Genomic DNA, 14,367 nt, shown 5'->3' with positions numbered 1-14,367 from the left:
AGGATGAAAAAGAATTGGTGTCAAGAAAGGGTTTATTCATTTATTTTTTCATTCACGATCATTGTCGACGCATGCAACACAGAATCTTCATTTTGCAGCCGAGAAGAGATCCAAGACATTTCGGCTTCGAATCCTTCTCTTCCTCATCTTCAAAATACAGTTCCGATCGTCCCGTGGTGGGGGGGGGGGGGGGGGGGAGGACGCCCCGCGCGGGTGCCAGGCGGGCCGGCCGAAGGCTTTACCGTGTCGGCCATGCGTGTGCGGGCCAGCCCGGCGCGCCTCTCGATCTCGGAGCTGATAATCTCAAACATGGAGGATGCTTGTGATCCTCCACTCGGGGCTTGCTCCATTAATTAATAATGTAGCACTCGCAGGCTCGCGGCCGTCTCTTCCTGTAGCAGTGACAGGCTTGTAAAAGTCATCGAGTAGCCAATAAAAAGGTAGAAGCGAGAAGTGCGAGGCTCCTCCCCGTGGCTCTTCCTCCTCCGGAGCCGAAAGTAGACCAGAAACTTCCCTGGAGCGCGGGTTGGCGGGGCAGTGGCGGGGGGACGCGATTCCCCGCGCGGAGCCGGGCCGTGGCAGCCTCTGCGGGAGGAGCGGCGGCGGCGGCGGCCGCGGCGGCAGGGCCGGGCTGGGCGGGGGGCGCCGCACGGCTGGGCCGGCGAACTCCGCGGGGAGGACGGGGTTCCTCGGGGCGCTTCCAGCCGAGGCGGTGAAGCGGCGGCTGGGGTGCTCTCAGGTGAGGGGCTCGGCGAGGCGGGGGCTCCCGGGAGCGGGGGGAAACAAAGCGTAGCGACGTCCCGGGGCCGCTGGCGGCGGGCGCCCTTGACTCCATGGGGTCGGACGCCCCGCGCCGAGCACGTTGTGAGCGGCGGGGGCGGGCGGGGACCGGGGACGGGGGGGGGAGGGGGATCGTGCCGCCGCCGCCGCCGCCGCCCCCGGGGCTCCCGCACTGCGCGCCGCCGCGGGGCGCCCGGCCCCATTGTGAGCGACGGCCGGGAGGCGCGCTGGGAGCCCCGCGGTGGCGGCGACGGCGACGGCGTAACTTGCACAACACCCCGCTGCGTCCGGAGACAACTCGGCTCCAGTCGCAGGCGCGGCGCGGCGCGGCCGTCACACAAAAGGCAGCCGCGCTCTCCCCGGCGCGCGGACCGGCCCCGCGCCGCCTCCGCCTCCGCAGCCGCCGCCGCCGCCGCCGCCGCCGCTCCCACCTGACCGGCTTCTCCTTTCCCTCCAATTTTGCTCTAGGGAAGCGGGGCCGGCGCGGGCGGTGAGAGGGTCCCGGCCGAGCGACCGGCGGACGGACGGACGGACGGACGGGAGATGCCGCTGCTACACCGAAAGCCGTTTGTGAGACAGAAGCCGCCCGCGGACCTGCGGCCCGACGAGGAAGTTTTCTACTGTAAAGTCACCAACGAGATCTTCCGCCACTACGAGTGAGGAAGGACCGGGCCGGGCGAGTGTGGGGTGCTCCCGGGGAGGCGGGGGTGCGGCTCTCCCTCCCCTACGCCCTTTTGTCTGTTTCCTTTTCCTCTCCTGGGGCTCCCCAGCCGGGCGGCTTGGAAGTGACGGGGGTACTGCGGGACCCCCGCTTCTCTCTGACTCCCCCTCTGCCCCCAGTTCGTGCTATCCAAGCCGGTGGCGCGGGGCCCCCAGCTGCGGCGCGCCGGGGGGAAAGCGGGTCCCGGCGGTGCAGGCTAGGGGGTCCCCGGGTGCCCGGCCGGCCGGCGGGCGGGCTGCACGGGTCTCTCGAGTCGCGGCTGTCGCCGGGCCGGCGGAAACTCCCCGCTTCGCTCCTCCCCGCCGCGGCTACACGCGCACTCGGCGGCCAGTTCCGGGATCCCCGCCCGGCGGCGCCCGGCTGAGGGGATCCCCCCGACCGGGGTCGGCGGCGCGGCGCCCGAGGCCCCCCCTCGGCCCGCAGAGGGAATCCCTCACCCCGAGGGCAGGAAACGACCGGCCGGCCGACCTGGGTTGCCCGCGATCCGGAGTGGTTTCTGAGGGTTGGAGCTGACTTTGGGGTACGGGATGTGTATGTGGTGGTGGGGGGGAGAGCTGGTGGCATTGCGACTCCCCTTAGGAAGGAGGGAGGGGGCTTCTCAGCGGGCCGGGGGGCCACCCGAGACCCCGCCGGAGGCCTCGAGTCCCGCGCGGGTAGGCCTCGGAGTGCGCTCTGTCACCGCCTCCTCTTGGTGACTAACTCCTGTCCCGGGGGAACTCGGCGTCACCGCCCCCGGGAGACCGGCGAGGAAGAAGTCGGGGCCGGGAGAGAGGAGGAGAAGGAGGGGGGGGAGAAGACAGCTGGGCTTGGGCGCCCCTCCTTTACACTGGGCGGGGGGGAGGAGAGGGGGGGTGCCAGGGAGGTGAAGTTCAACTGCAGCCTCAGCCGGTCGGCCGCCTCTTTATCACCAGCCCCCTCCGCTGCCCGGGAGCCGCCTGACATGTGCCACTGCTATTGTTTTGATAAGGACCTGAAGCTACTGTTGTCATTTCAGCACCCCCCCCCGCCCCCCACCCCGGTTTCCAGTTTGCTGCCTTTTATCCCAAGAGATCCCCTTGTCCGGTGACTCGAAGCCCTGGGAGTGTGTTTTAGCGATCGAGATTTTTAAACAGGATCAGTGAGAACCTGAATTGATAAATCACTGAAAAAGCCCGGCCCTTTTCCTCATGTTTTAGCCTCTCCATTTCAATCCCTTTGTGGCTTAGAAACCATGCGTTTAAAGCAACACAGCCCAGTACACGAGGAGGTACATTTTGGTGGGGGGGGGGGGTGAATTAGGGAAGGCTTTAGGCAAACTGCACCTGTCTGAGAAAAAACACTGCAGTGAGTTCTGAAAAATCAGTTTCTGTGAATGTTTGTTTTGAGTAAGCCTTTTTTCTCTCTTTGGCTCCATGGAAAGGGTTACACATAAACATGTTCTATCTAGAGAAGTAGATAGTAGTTTTCATTAGGCAGTACTTTTAAGTAGGAGTTGCACATCTAGTCTCTCCTGTACAGACTTGTTTTGTTACTCAAATTGAGTTCCCTACTTGCGAGTTTGAGTTAGGTAACTGGAACAGGGATGATGTCTTTTTTTGTTGTTTAAGCTAAAGTCCTTAGTAATAATTAGAAATTGGATTTAGGAGCAAGAGGCATGTCTTAAGTGGTAAAATACCTTCCTTGAATTGAAAGCACAAGGCCCTGAATTCAATCCTCAGTAGTGCCAGTAAATAAATTTCTTTCACTGATCTTTTAAAAATTGTATTTGGAGTGTCAAGAAAATAGTGAACAGGCTTAAATTTCAAACTTTTCACCTTTTTTATAATCTTAAGGCCTTCTTCTCACTTTAGAGGGTAAGATAAATCTGACTTTTATCCTTTGTGACTTAAACCTCAGGTACTTTGGTTTTTGAGATTAACTATTTTAACCATAGAGAAATCTGAAATAGTAAAGAATTTTTGACATTCCAAACCTATCTTCCATGAACATTAAGGAACTGTATCCTTTCTAGTCTTAGGACACTCAGAAAATTTTAAGTAACTAGTATCTTTTTTAAAAGCCCTTTTTTTCCCTCCTATGCTTAAGTATTTTCAGGTTTTAGAAGTTACAGCAGTTTTAAGAGATGATTTGGAGCAAAAATGTTCATTGGCTCTCAACAAAATGATAGTATGAATGTTGTACATTAGATGTCCACTAGCTGCACATAATTTGTTTGTTCATTTGTTCATTCATTTTGTGTTAGTACCAGGGTTTGAACCCAGGGCTTCATGCTTTCACTCTGCTTTGTTTCTGCGTGAAGCTGGTGCTCTAGCATCTGAGCCAAGCCACCAGCCTGGTCTGCTGTGTGTGTCTGTAACCAGGACTCGACTCGGTATCTTTTGCTCTTTGACTAACACTTTGGTCTTTTGTAGATGGAGTCTCAAGGAGGACTTATTGGTGCTGGTGGCTCATGCCTATACTCTAGCTACTCAGGAGGTTGCAATAGGAGGATCACAATTCAAAGCCAGCCCAAGCAGGAAAGTTACCGAGACTCTTTTATCTCCAGTTAAACACCAGAAAATCAGAAGTGGAGCTATGGCTCAAGTGGTAGTGTTAACCTTGAACACAAAAGCTCAGACAGTGCCCATTTCCTGAGTTCAAGCCCCAGGACCCCAGGACCCCCCCCCCCCCCCCACAGAACCTTTTCTGCTCCAGTTAGCTTGACCTGCCATCCTCAGATCTCAGCTTCCTGTGATTTTTGCATTAACAAAATTGGAAGCAAACTATCATTAAATTGTGTTAAATTTGGAGTTATCTTCTCTTTACCCTTAAATGACTACAGAGAGGTTACAAAAGGCTGTGTGAAATTGAAGCCTTTCCAAACAAGCATCTAGGATGGATGGTCTGTGGAAGTCTACAGTATTATGGTGGTCCAACCCTTGGCACAAGAGTGGAAAAACTATTAAGGAAACCTCTGCTTTTACTCATACATGAAGTTACTGATGGTTTTGGGTAAATTAGCTTGAAGATTATATTCTAAATATATTCAGTTTTTTAAAAATTCCTTTGACTACAGTTAAACCCATGTAATTAGTTAGGGTTTATTTCTTGAATATAAATTTCTCTACCTTGGTCTCAAAGGGATTTTTTTTCACCTTGTAACCTTGCTTACTTACCAACACAATGCACAGTAACAAGGCTTCTAACTTTCTATGGAGAAGCTTGCTAGAGACCTTTTATTTGCTAAATAGTTTCCTGTTTCTTGCTTGTATTACAGTCTACTTCCTCTGTCTTTTTTTAGGGGGTGGGGTTTGTTGTGAGGCTTGAACTCAGAGCCTGGGTGTTGTCCCTGAGCTCTTTCGTTCAAGGCTAGTGCTCTACCACTTTGAGCCACAGTGCCACTTGCAGTTTCTTGGTGGTTAATTGGGTCTCACAGAGACTTTTCTGCCCGGGCAGCCTCCTGAGTAGCTAGGATTACAGATGTGAGCTGCTGGCTCTTCCTCTGTCTTTCTTTGCAGTAAAAGATCACCCCTTCCTTTAGCATGTTTCCTTTTTTGTTCAGTGTGTTTTTTGTTTCCCGTTTTGTTTCCATCAAGACCCTGAGTTCTATGACAGGTTCTCAGTGATTATACAGTACAAACTCATTCATTTTGTTTGTTTGAACTACCTGCTCCTTTACTAATTGCTAACTCTTCCTTGACCTGCTTTCATAAGCAAAGAAGATGCATCAAAAATAGCACATTAAGCATAGGTGAATGTACAAGCTAAAGTCATAATTTAGTCTCATAAATCAGAGATTTATGCTATCATTTTGTTTAGCTCACAATAATTTTATTTTTGCTATGGATTCCTCAGACTTGGGAGTCAGGTAGGAATTGAGATTTTCTTTTGTATAGCCTTTTTTTTTTTTTTTTTTTTTTTGCCAGTCTGGGGCTTGGACTCAGGGCCTGAGCACTGTCCCTGGCTTCTTTTTGCTCAAGGCTAGCACTCTGCCACTTGAGCCACAGTGCCACTTCTGGCCTTTTCTATATATGTGGTACTTGGGAGAGATTTCCTTTTGTAATAGGAAAATAACTTATTGTATTATCCAGTGACTTAATCTCTTAAATAAACTTAGTTTTTTGCTCATACCTGCAATCCTAGCTTCAAGGTTCAAAGCCAAGCCCGGGCAGGAAAGTCTGTAAGGCCCTAATTCAAGCCCCAAGACTTGCACAAAACACCCCCGCCCCAACTCAGTTATTAGCTACTTAGGATTGGAATATACTTCCCATCTATGAGTGAACCAAGTAAAAGTTTAAGGATATCTTCCATATCAGTTAACAGGCCAGCTTGCCTTTCCACCTGACTTTTCAGCAAAAGAGGTCTAACCAGCTTATAATCATTCTGTTTTGTTTAATCAGCTTAATTTCAGCTGTTTCACCAGCTCTCTTCTTTTTCTCCTAGCCCTCTCTCAACAGCCTCCTTCTCCATGTGAAGAAAGGGGATGGAATGGGTAGGTTGAGTCCAAGAGCAGAGCCCAAATGACATCTTGGAATCATTGACACTAGAATTTTAAATCATATCCCTAAGCTCCAGAGTTTCTGCTCTTTTTAATATTTGTTAGTACTTTGTGCTTATTAGGAATTTTTCTTACTGTCAAAGTCTGCACTAAGAAATTAGGAGCTTTTTGGCTGGGGATATAGCCTAGTGGCAAGAGTGCCTGCCTCGGATACACGAGGCCCTAGGTTCGATTCCCCAGCACCACATATACAGAAAACGGCCAGAAGTGGTGCTGTGGCTCAAGTGGCAGAGTGCTAGCCTTGAGCGGGAAGAAGCCAGGGACAGTGCTCAGGCCCTGAGTTCAAGGCCCAGGACTGGCCAAAAAAGAAAATAGGAGCTTTTTATGGAATTCACTTGGTTGTGCCTTCATCTTTGTGTAGGTACTACTCTACTGTCACATCCCACATTTCCCTGCTTTACCACACCCGTCATTAATTACACTCTGAGTATTAATAGGACAAACCAGAATACCACTTATTTACTTGCTGTGTATCCCAAGCTGGCCTCAAACTCAAGATCTCTGCCTCTACATTCCCAGTGCTAGGGTTACAGGCATGAGCTACCATCGCATACCTGGTGCCCTAAATAAATAGTGGGGAAATAATTCCTTTCACACTGACCACTTTCTGTATTTGAAATCTAGGTATAGTCATTATTTGGTGAGCATAGGGTTTTCAAGAGAAGTGGGATATCTTCTTAGCTAGTGTCTTCAAATTAGATGTTTAGCTCCTTTAGGAATGTCATCCTTGATTTGAGTACATGAGTTTTTAGATGGTAGAACAGAGATTGCTAAATGCCCCTCTTTTCGAGTTTTACTTTCTGTCTAGTCAGGCTAGTGTCTGTGTATCTCTTTTTCTCTCTCTCCTCTCCCTCTCTCCCTCTTTCCTGTCCCTGAGCGTTTTTGTTTTTTTTTGGCCAGTCCTGGGCCTTGGACTCAGGGCCTGAGCACTGTCCCTGGCTTCTTCCCGCTCAAGGCTAGCACTCTGCCCCTTGAACCACAGCGCCGCTTCTGGCCGTTTTCTGTATATGTGGTGCTGGGGAATCGAACCTAGGGCCTTGTGTATCCGAGGCAGGCACTCTTGCCACTAGGCTATATCCCCAGCCCACGTGTGTTTTGTTTTGTTTTTTTTTTAAAGGCTATATAGTGCTCTGCTACATGAGCCGCAGCTCCATTTCTGGACTTTCCTGCCCAGTTTGGTTTTGAACTGCTTTCTTCAGATCTCAGCCTTCTGAATAGCTAGGATTACCAGCATGAGTGAGTGGTACCTGGCTCTCGTATGTTTTATTAATCCATCCTTTTCTTCAGGCTCCTGTACATATATATATATACATATGTATATATATGTGTATATATATATATATATTAGTGAAGCTAGGTATAGCAACAGATAGCCTCAGTCATATGTGTGGGACCTCAGCCTGGCTGCCTCATGGAGTGGGTATCAGGAAGGTGAGGACTGGTTAATGTTATCTATTTCTGTGTGTGATGTTGATGAAAAATCACAAGGCTGTTAGGGGTGATGAGTTCCTAGGGTGAAAAGTCCTTGGACTTTGTCCCTTTGTGTTAACATAGCCACTTTGGTACAGTGTACCCTGCCTCCTACCTCCTGAGGACAGAATGCTATGTATGGCAAGGCTATAATGTAACAATAACTGTAGAGACACAAAGGAGACAAACAGCAGAGGCATCTTGTGGGAGATAGTGGAAATCTCATTGGATTAGATAGAAGCTAAGTCACTGGTTACTGACCATCCTGTTTTTCTACCTGGCAGCATGAATAATGGGTGTTTGTGGCACTTGTGTTCTTGTTCACTTTGATAGTTATAGATATTGTTAAATCTAAATAGTATCTATTGACACTGAATTTCTCTGTTAATTGTCCCCCTGCCATGATATCAGACACCCCATGGACTACTTACTACTAGATACTCTATGCCTCTAAGCTGCTTGGCTAGAGCTATTCTGTCTGATACAGAAGATGGTTTTTTTTTTTTTTTTGTTTTGTTTTTTTGTTTTTTTTTTGGCCAGTCCTGGGCCTTGGACTCAGGGCCTGAGCACTGTCCCTGGCTTCTTTTTGCTCAAGGCTAGCACTCTGCCACTTGAGCCTCAGCGCCGCTTCTGGCCGTTTTCTGTATATGTGGTGCTGGGGAATCGAACCTAGGGCCTCGTGTATCCGAGGCAGGCACTCTTGCCACTAGGCTATATCCCCAGCCCCAGAAGATGGTTTTTGGCTCTATGGGCCATTAAGCACTTGAAAGTAGGACTAGTCTGAATTAGGAAAGACAATAAATGTGCAGTATACACCAGATTTGGAAGATTCAAAACAGTAAATTATTTTTATGTTGATGATATTCATTTTATTCTACCATCTTGAAAGAATACCTGTTGGCTATATGTCTTTTATCTATCTCTTAGTTAATAAATTTATTATTACATAAACTTTCTTGCTTATAAGCAACAGATTATATTCTTTGTTTCTTTCAACTTTTTTTGGTGCTTTTTTTGTGGGGCTTGAACTCAAGGCCCCGGGTGCATTGTCCCTGAGTTTTTTCTTTCCTCAAGGCTAGTGCTCTACCACTTGAGCCATGGCTCCACTTCTGACTTCTGGAAGTTCATTGGAGATAGGATTTTCCTGCCCAGACTGGCTCTAAACCGTTATCTTCAGATTTCCTGAATAGATAGGATTATAAGCATAAACTACCAGCACCTGGCTTCAACTCTACTTTTTAAGACCGAACCCTTATGTTGCTTCTTTGCGGGGATGTGGGGGTAGTTCTAGTATTTCCTACTCTTTTTTTGCTTTTCTGTCTACCTTTGCTTCCTCTAACTTAGATTATTTGCCTCTCTCTTAAAGGAGAACCATTTGCCAGGTGATGGATGGTACTTCCAGAAAATTGGAAGTGGAGCTGTGGCTCAAAGTGTAGAGCGCTAGCCTTGAGCAAAAAAGCTTAGGGACAGTGCCCAGGCTTGAAGGATAGTAATCAGACTATTACAGGGACAACCAAAACAGATAGATAACACTAACCAGGAACCATTTAACAATTTAAGAACTTGTGGAATGATGAGAGAAGAAAAGAATTATAGGAAGGAGAAAAGGTTAAAGAAAATGACTTAATCATATTGGTTACATGTAATTGTAGACCAAAAGTGTACTTTATAGAAGAGGGCAAAAGTTTACCCTTGATGACTAGAGGAGTGCTTATCTAGGAAGCACCAGGCCCTAAGTTCAACCCTGGTACCATATAGAAAAGAAAAAAAAAGTTCCTTATCTTTACTAGTTAGACAGTCTTTATTAACCTTTTTGCATATATTTAACCTTTGCTAGAACTGGGCTTAAACTCGGGGCCTGGTGGGTTTTTTTCCCTTAGCTTTTTCTCCTCAAGGCTGACGTTCTACTATTTGAGCCATACCTCTAATTTCAGCTTTTTGGTGCATAATTGTCATTCTCATACAGTTTTGTGCCTGGGCTGACTTCAAACTGCAATCCTTAGATCTCAGTCTCCTGAGTAGCAAGGATTGCAGGTGTGTGCCACCGGCACCTGACTTAACCTTTTCTACTTAAATGTTTTATTGTAAAATGGTGTAGTGTACACACTTATAAAAACTCACACACTGTAGAAATATTTGGAATCCCAAGTTTTCTTTTTCCTCCCCAATCTCCTTTCTCCATTGGGAACAGATGTTTATAGTATGTATATAAAAGGAACACATTTTTGTGGCAATAGTTAATGTATATAGGCTTGCATATTCAGTAATTTGAGTTTTTCCTACCCAGAAATCCCTTTGCATTTTAAAAGAGACTATATAAAAATTTTGAAAATAAATGCTCATATTAAGAAATTTTACTTCCTTTTTTTTCCTGCCAGTCCTGGGGCATAAACTCAGGGCTTGAGCACTGTCCCTGGCTTCCTTTTGCTCAAGGCTAGCACTACCATTGAGCTCACAGCACCACTCTGGCCTTTTCTGTTTATGTGGTGCTGAGGAGTTGAACCCAGGGCTTCATGCATGCTAGGCAAGCACTCTTTAACTAAGCCACATTCCCAGCCCAAGAAAATTTAATATTACAGAAATGCACTGAAGGATGGTCTTTAGGTCTTATCCACACTCCCTAGCTTTTACATTGATTTTTGTTCAACATTTCAAAAAAAAAAAAAAAATCTATGCTTTTTTTTTTTTTTTTTTTTTTTTTGCCAGTCTTAGGCTTGGACTCGGCCTGAGCAATGTCCCTGGCTTTTTTTTTTTCTCAAAACTAACCCTCTACCACTTGAGCCACGGTGCCCACTTCTGGCTTTTTCTGTGTATGTAACACTATATGGTGCATAGTAGACTAGCACTCTACCACTAAGCCACATTCCTAGCCCCAAATATATGCTTTTATAAGTAAGTGCCTTTTATTTTTTTTTCTTGGTTATTCAGGTGTTTTTTGGTGCTGGTCCTGGGGTTTGAACTCTGGGCCTGGGTGCTATCTCTGAGCTTTCTTTCTTTTTCTTCCTCAAGGCTAGCACTCTACTACTTGAGCCACAGCTCCATCTGGCATTTTTGGTGCTTTATTGGAGATAAGAGTCTCACAGGCTTTTTGGCTTGGGCTGATTTTGCACCATGATCTTCAGATTTTAGTCTCCTGAGTAGCTAGGATTATAGGTGTGAGCTACACTATCTCCTGGAAATCATTTATATACTTTTATAAAATATAGGTGTTTTCAAAACTTTGAGTGTGTGTGTTTCCTCTCTATTCCAGTCTTTAAAACTCAGGACCTGGAGACTGTTAAGCTTTTTTGTTTAAGGCTAGTGCTCTTATCACTTGAGCCTGAGCCACAGTTCCACTTCTGAATTTTTGGTGGTTAATTGAAAATGAGTGGATTTTCCTGTCTGGGCTGGCTTCAAACTGGGATTCTCAAATCTCAGCCTCCTGACTAGGATTATACATGTGGGCCATTGGCTTTTTAATGACTCTTTGTTATATGAAGTACTATGTATAAATTTTCTCCTGATAGATGCCTTAGATTTCATTATTATGCTAAAGCTTTTATTTACTTTTGCTCTTCCTGAGGCTTGAACTCTGGGCCTGGGTGCTGTTTTCCCTCAAGGTTAGCATTCTCCCACTTGAGCCACAGCTCTACTTCTGGCTTTGTTTATTTTATTTTTTTTGGTGAATTCAAGATAAGTGTCCCAAGGACTTTCCTTCCTGGCTGAGTAGCTAGGATTACAGGCATGAGCCACCAGCATCCAGCTAAGCCTTTAAAATACTTATTTACATGAATACTCTTTAAAAAATTTTTAAATTAAAAGGAAAGGTTGAGTTTACTTTCCATTTGAGTCTAAATTTAAAAACTGATAGAATGTAGTCAGACATCATTGTACTTTAAAAAATTGGTGTATATTAATTGGATGAAGGAGTTTTATTGTAATTTTCTATATATGCATATATGTCCATCCCCTCCAGTTGATGTACCTTTAACTTGAATAAAGTAAAATGTCTGTTTGACATAAGAAAAAGCAAATAGTCAATACTTACTCAATTCTGTGCATTAAATGTAAATTTAAGCTTAAACTTGGTGTATAGGAATAAAGAACAGAAGAAAGCTGATCAAGTATCAGCTCTGAATATAAAATGTGTGAAATTATAGGTAATGGGTCTTCGTTTTTGTTTTTTAACAGTGACTTTTTCGAACGAACCATTCTGTGCAACAGCCTTGTGTGGAGTTGTGCTGTGACAGGTAGACCTGGACTGACTTATCAGGAAGCACTTGAGTCAGAGAAAAAAGCAAGACTGAATCTTCAGAGTTTTCCAGAACCACTAATTACTCCCATTTTATACTTGACCAACCTTACTCATCGCTCACGCTTACATGAAATTTGTGATGATATTTTTGCATATGTCAAGGATCGATACTTTGTTGGAGAAACTGTGGAAGTTATTAGGAACAATGGTACAAGGTAAACACTTTTAATTTTTCCTTTTGATAAGTATATATTCACTTGAGTTCAAGGCCAGCCTGAGTTATATAGTGAGACCCTGTCTTAAACATACACACACACGGGCTGGGGATATAGCCTAGTGGCAAGAGTGCCTGCCTCGGATACATGAGGCCCTAGGTTCGATTCCCTAGCACCACATATACAGAAAACGGCCAGAAGCGGCGCTGTGGCTCAAGTGGCAGAGTGCTAGCCTTGAGCGGGAAGAAGCCAGGGACAGTGCTCAGGCCCTGAGTCCAAGCCCCAGGACTGGCCAAAAAAAAAAAAAAAAAAAAAAAAAAAACATACACACACACACAGAATAAAAAGGTAGAATAAAAAAGTGACCTGAGGAAATCCTCCTTGTTACTGTTCTTTAGCTACACTGTTAACTCATAGGTAGCTCTGTATTAGCTGTTTCTTATATCTTTCTAGACCTAATTTATGTATATGCCACCGAAGGTACCAGCATGTGTCTGTTTGTATAGATACACATAACATATCCTCCCCTGCTCCACCTCCTCTTTTCAGTCTTGGAGCTTAAACTCAGGCGTGGGTGCTATCTCTGAGCCTTTTGCTTAAAGTTGGCACTCTGCCATTTGAGCCACAGCTTCACTTCTGAATCTGTGGTGGTTATTTGGATATGAGTCTCAAGGCACTTTCTTGCATGGGCCTCAGATCTTAGCCTTCAGTAGCTAGGATTATAGGCATAAGCCAGCGTCACTCAGCACCATCCCCTTGGTATTGTGGAGCTTCTATACAGTAAAATGAATGAAGATGGCTTATATGGCAATGAATTGATCTCTAATATATTTTAAGTGTAAAAGATTATACAGAATGATGTATCAACTTATTAAAAGGGGAAGTATGTATGTATGCCCATATGGAGGCTCGAAAACTCAGCCTGGACACTTGTCTTTTGGGGGGAGGGGGTTGGTGATAGGGAGGAGCTCAAGGCTGACACTCTACCTCTTAATTCACAGCTTCATTTGCCAGTACTGGGACTTGAACTCAGGAAGGCCTGGACACTTTTTTTTTTTTTGCTCAAGGTTGGCACTCTATCACAGCTTTATTTCTATTAATCTACAGCTTTACTTCCCATCTTAACTTTTTTTTTTTTTTTTTGCCAGTCCTGGGCCTTGGACTCAGGGCCTGAGCACTGTCCCTGGCTTCTTCCCGCTCAAGGCTAGCACTCTGCCACTTGAGCCACAGCGCCGCTTCTGGCCGTTTTCTGTATATGTGGTGCTGGGGAATCGAACCTAGGGCCTCGTGTATCCGAGGCAGGCACTCTTGCCACTAGGCTATATCCCCAGCCCCATCTTAACTATTTTTAAGAATACAGTTCAGTCTTTTCTCCCAGCATTTCACATCTCCTTTCCATGGTTTGTTTTTTTCTCCTTTCGCACTATTTTTTTGGCTGGCCTAGGGTCTTGAACTCTGGGCCAGGGCACTGTCCCTGAGCTTGTTTTGCTCAAGGTGAGCACTCTACTACTTGTCACAGCACCACTTCTCCTTAGCACTATTTAATGTGCTTTCCTTATCTGTTTTATTAGTGGATTCTATCAGGATGTAAGTAATAAACTCCATGAGCTCTGGAAGTTTGTCGGGAGCACTACTGGGGTTTGTACTCAGGGCCTTGAACTTGCTAGCAGTACTCACTATAAAGCTGAGACATGCTTCTTAACCCGTTCTTTTTTTTTTTTGGCCAGTCCTAGGCCGTGAATTCAGGGCCTGAGCACTGTCCCTGGCTTCTTTTTTGCTCAAGGCTAGCACTCTGCCACTTGAGCCACAGCACCACTTCTGGCCATTTTCTGTATATGTGGTGCTGAGGAATCGAACCCAGGGCCTCATGTATACGAGGCAAGCACTCTTGCCACTAGGCCATATTCCCAGCCCCTCTTAACCCTTTCTTATGCCTGCTGTTTTTGAAATAGGTTCTCACTTGTTGCCTAAGTATACCTGAATTGTGATCTGCCTATTTTATGCTTGTTGTAGTTGAGATGATAGGTGTATACCACCATGTTCTGTCTTCTGTTAAGATGGAATATTAGCAGACTTTTCTGCCTAGGGTGGCCTAGAACCTCAATCATTCTGATCTTAAAACTTCCACATTACTGGGAAAACAGCATGTTCCACCATGTCAAGTTACTATTGAAGACAAACTTTTTGTTTGGGCCAGCCACAAGCCACTTTCCACCCAGTCTTAGCCTTCCAACTAGCTAGGATTACAAGTGTAGGCCACCAACACCTGGAGAGTTCTGGAATTTTTTAATTGATCACTATATCCCCAGCACATAGCATAACACATAATAGGTGAATTAAGAAATATTTTTCAAAGGAGTGAGAGTGGTGAGAGAGGTCCACAAATTAAAAAAAAAAATAGATTTCAGCTGGGTGCCTGTGGCTCATGTCT

General features: G+C 45.9%; 1 protein-coding gene across 3 annotated transcripts in view; it reads left to right on the top strand.

Annotated features, from left to right (window-relative positions):
- Nucleotides 1–629: 629 nt before the first annotated feature.
- The window catches only part of Baz1a (bromodomain adjacent to zinc finger domain 1A), a 75,172-nt gene continuing 61,434 nt past the window's right edge, over nucleotides 630–14,367 (top strand). For all 3 annotated transcript variants that reach the window (XM_048361844.1, XM_048361843.1, XM_048361842.1), the window contains exons 1-3: nucleotides 630–739; nucleotides 1,249–1,436; nucleotides 11,658–11,936. In XM_048361844.1, the coding sequence (XP_048217801.1) occupies nucleotides 1,324–1,436; nucleotides 11,658–11,936 (392 nt within the window). In that variant the 5' untranslated portion in view covers nucleotides 630–739; nucleotides 1,249–1,323. The remainder of the gene's footprint in view (nucleotides 740–1,248; nucleotides 1,437–11,657; nucleotides 11,937–14,367) is intronic.

This window comes from Perognathus longimembris, chromosome 14 (genome assembly GCF_023159225.1).
Source record: "Perognathus longimembris pacificus isolate PPM17 chromosome 14, ASM2315922v1, whole genome shotgun sequence".
In the NCBI taxonomy this organism is placed as follows: domain Eukaryota; kingdom Metazoa; phylum Chordata; class Mammalia; order Rodentia; family Heteromyidae; genus Perognathus; species Perognathus longimembris.
The sequence above is the reverse complement of the archived record's forward strand: the minus strand, read 5'-3'. Positions and strand labels throughout refer to the sequence as shown.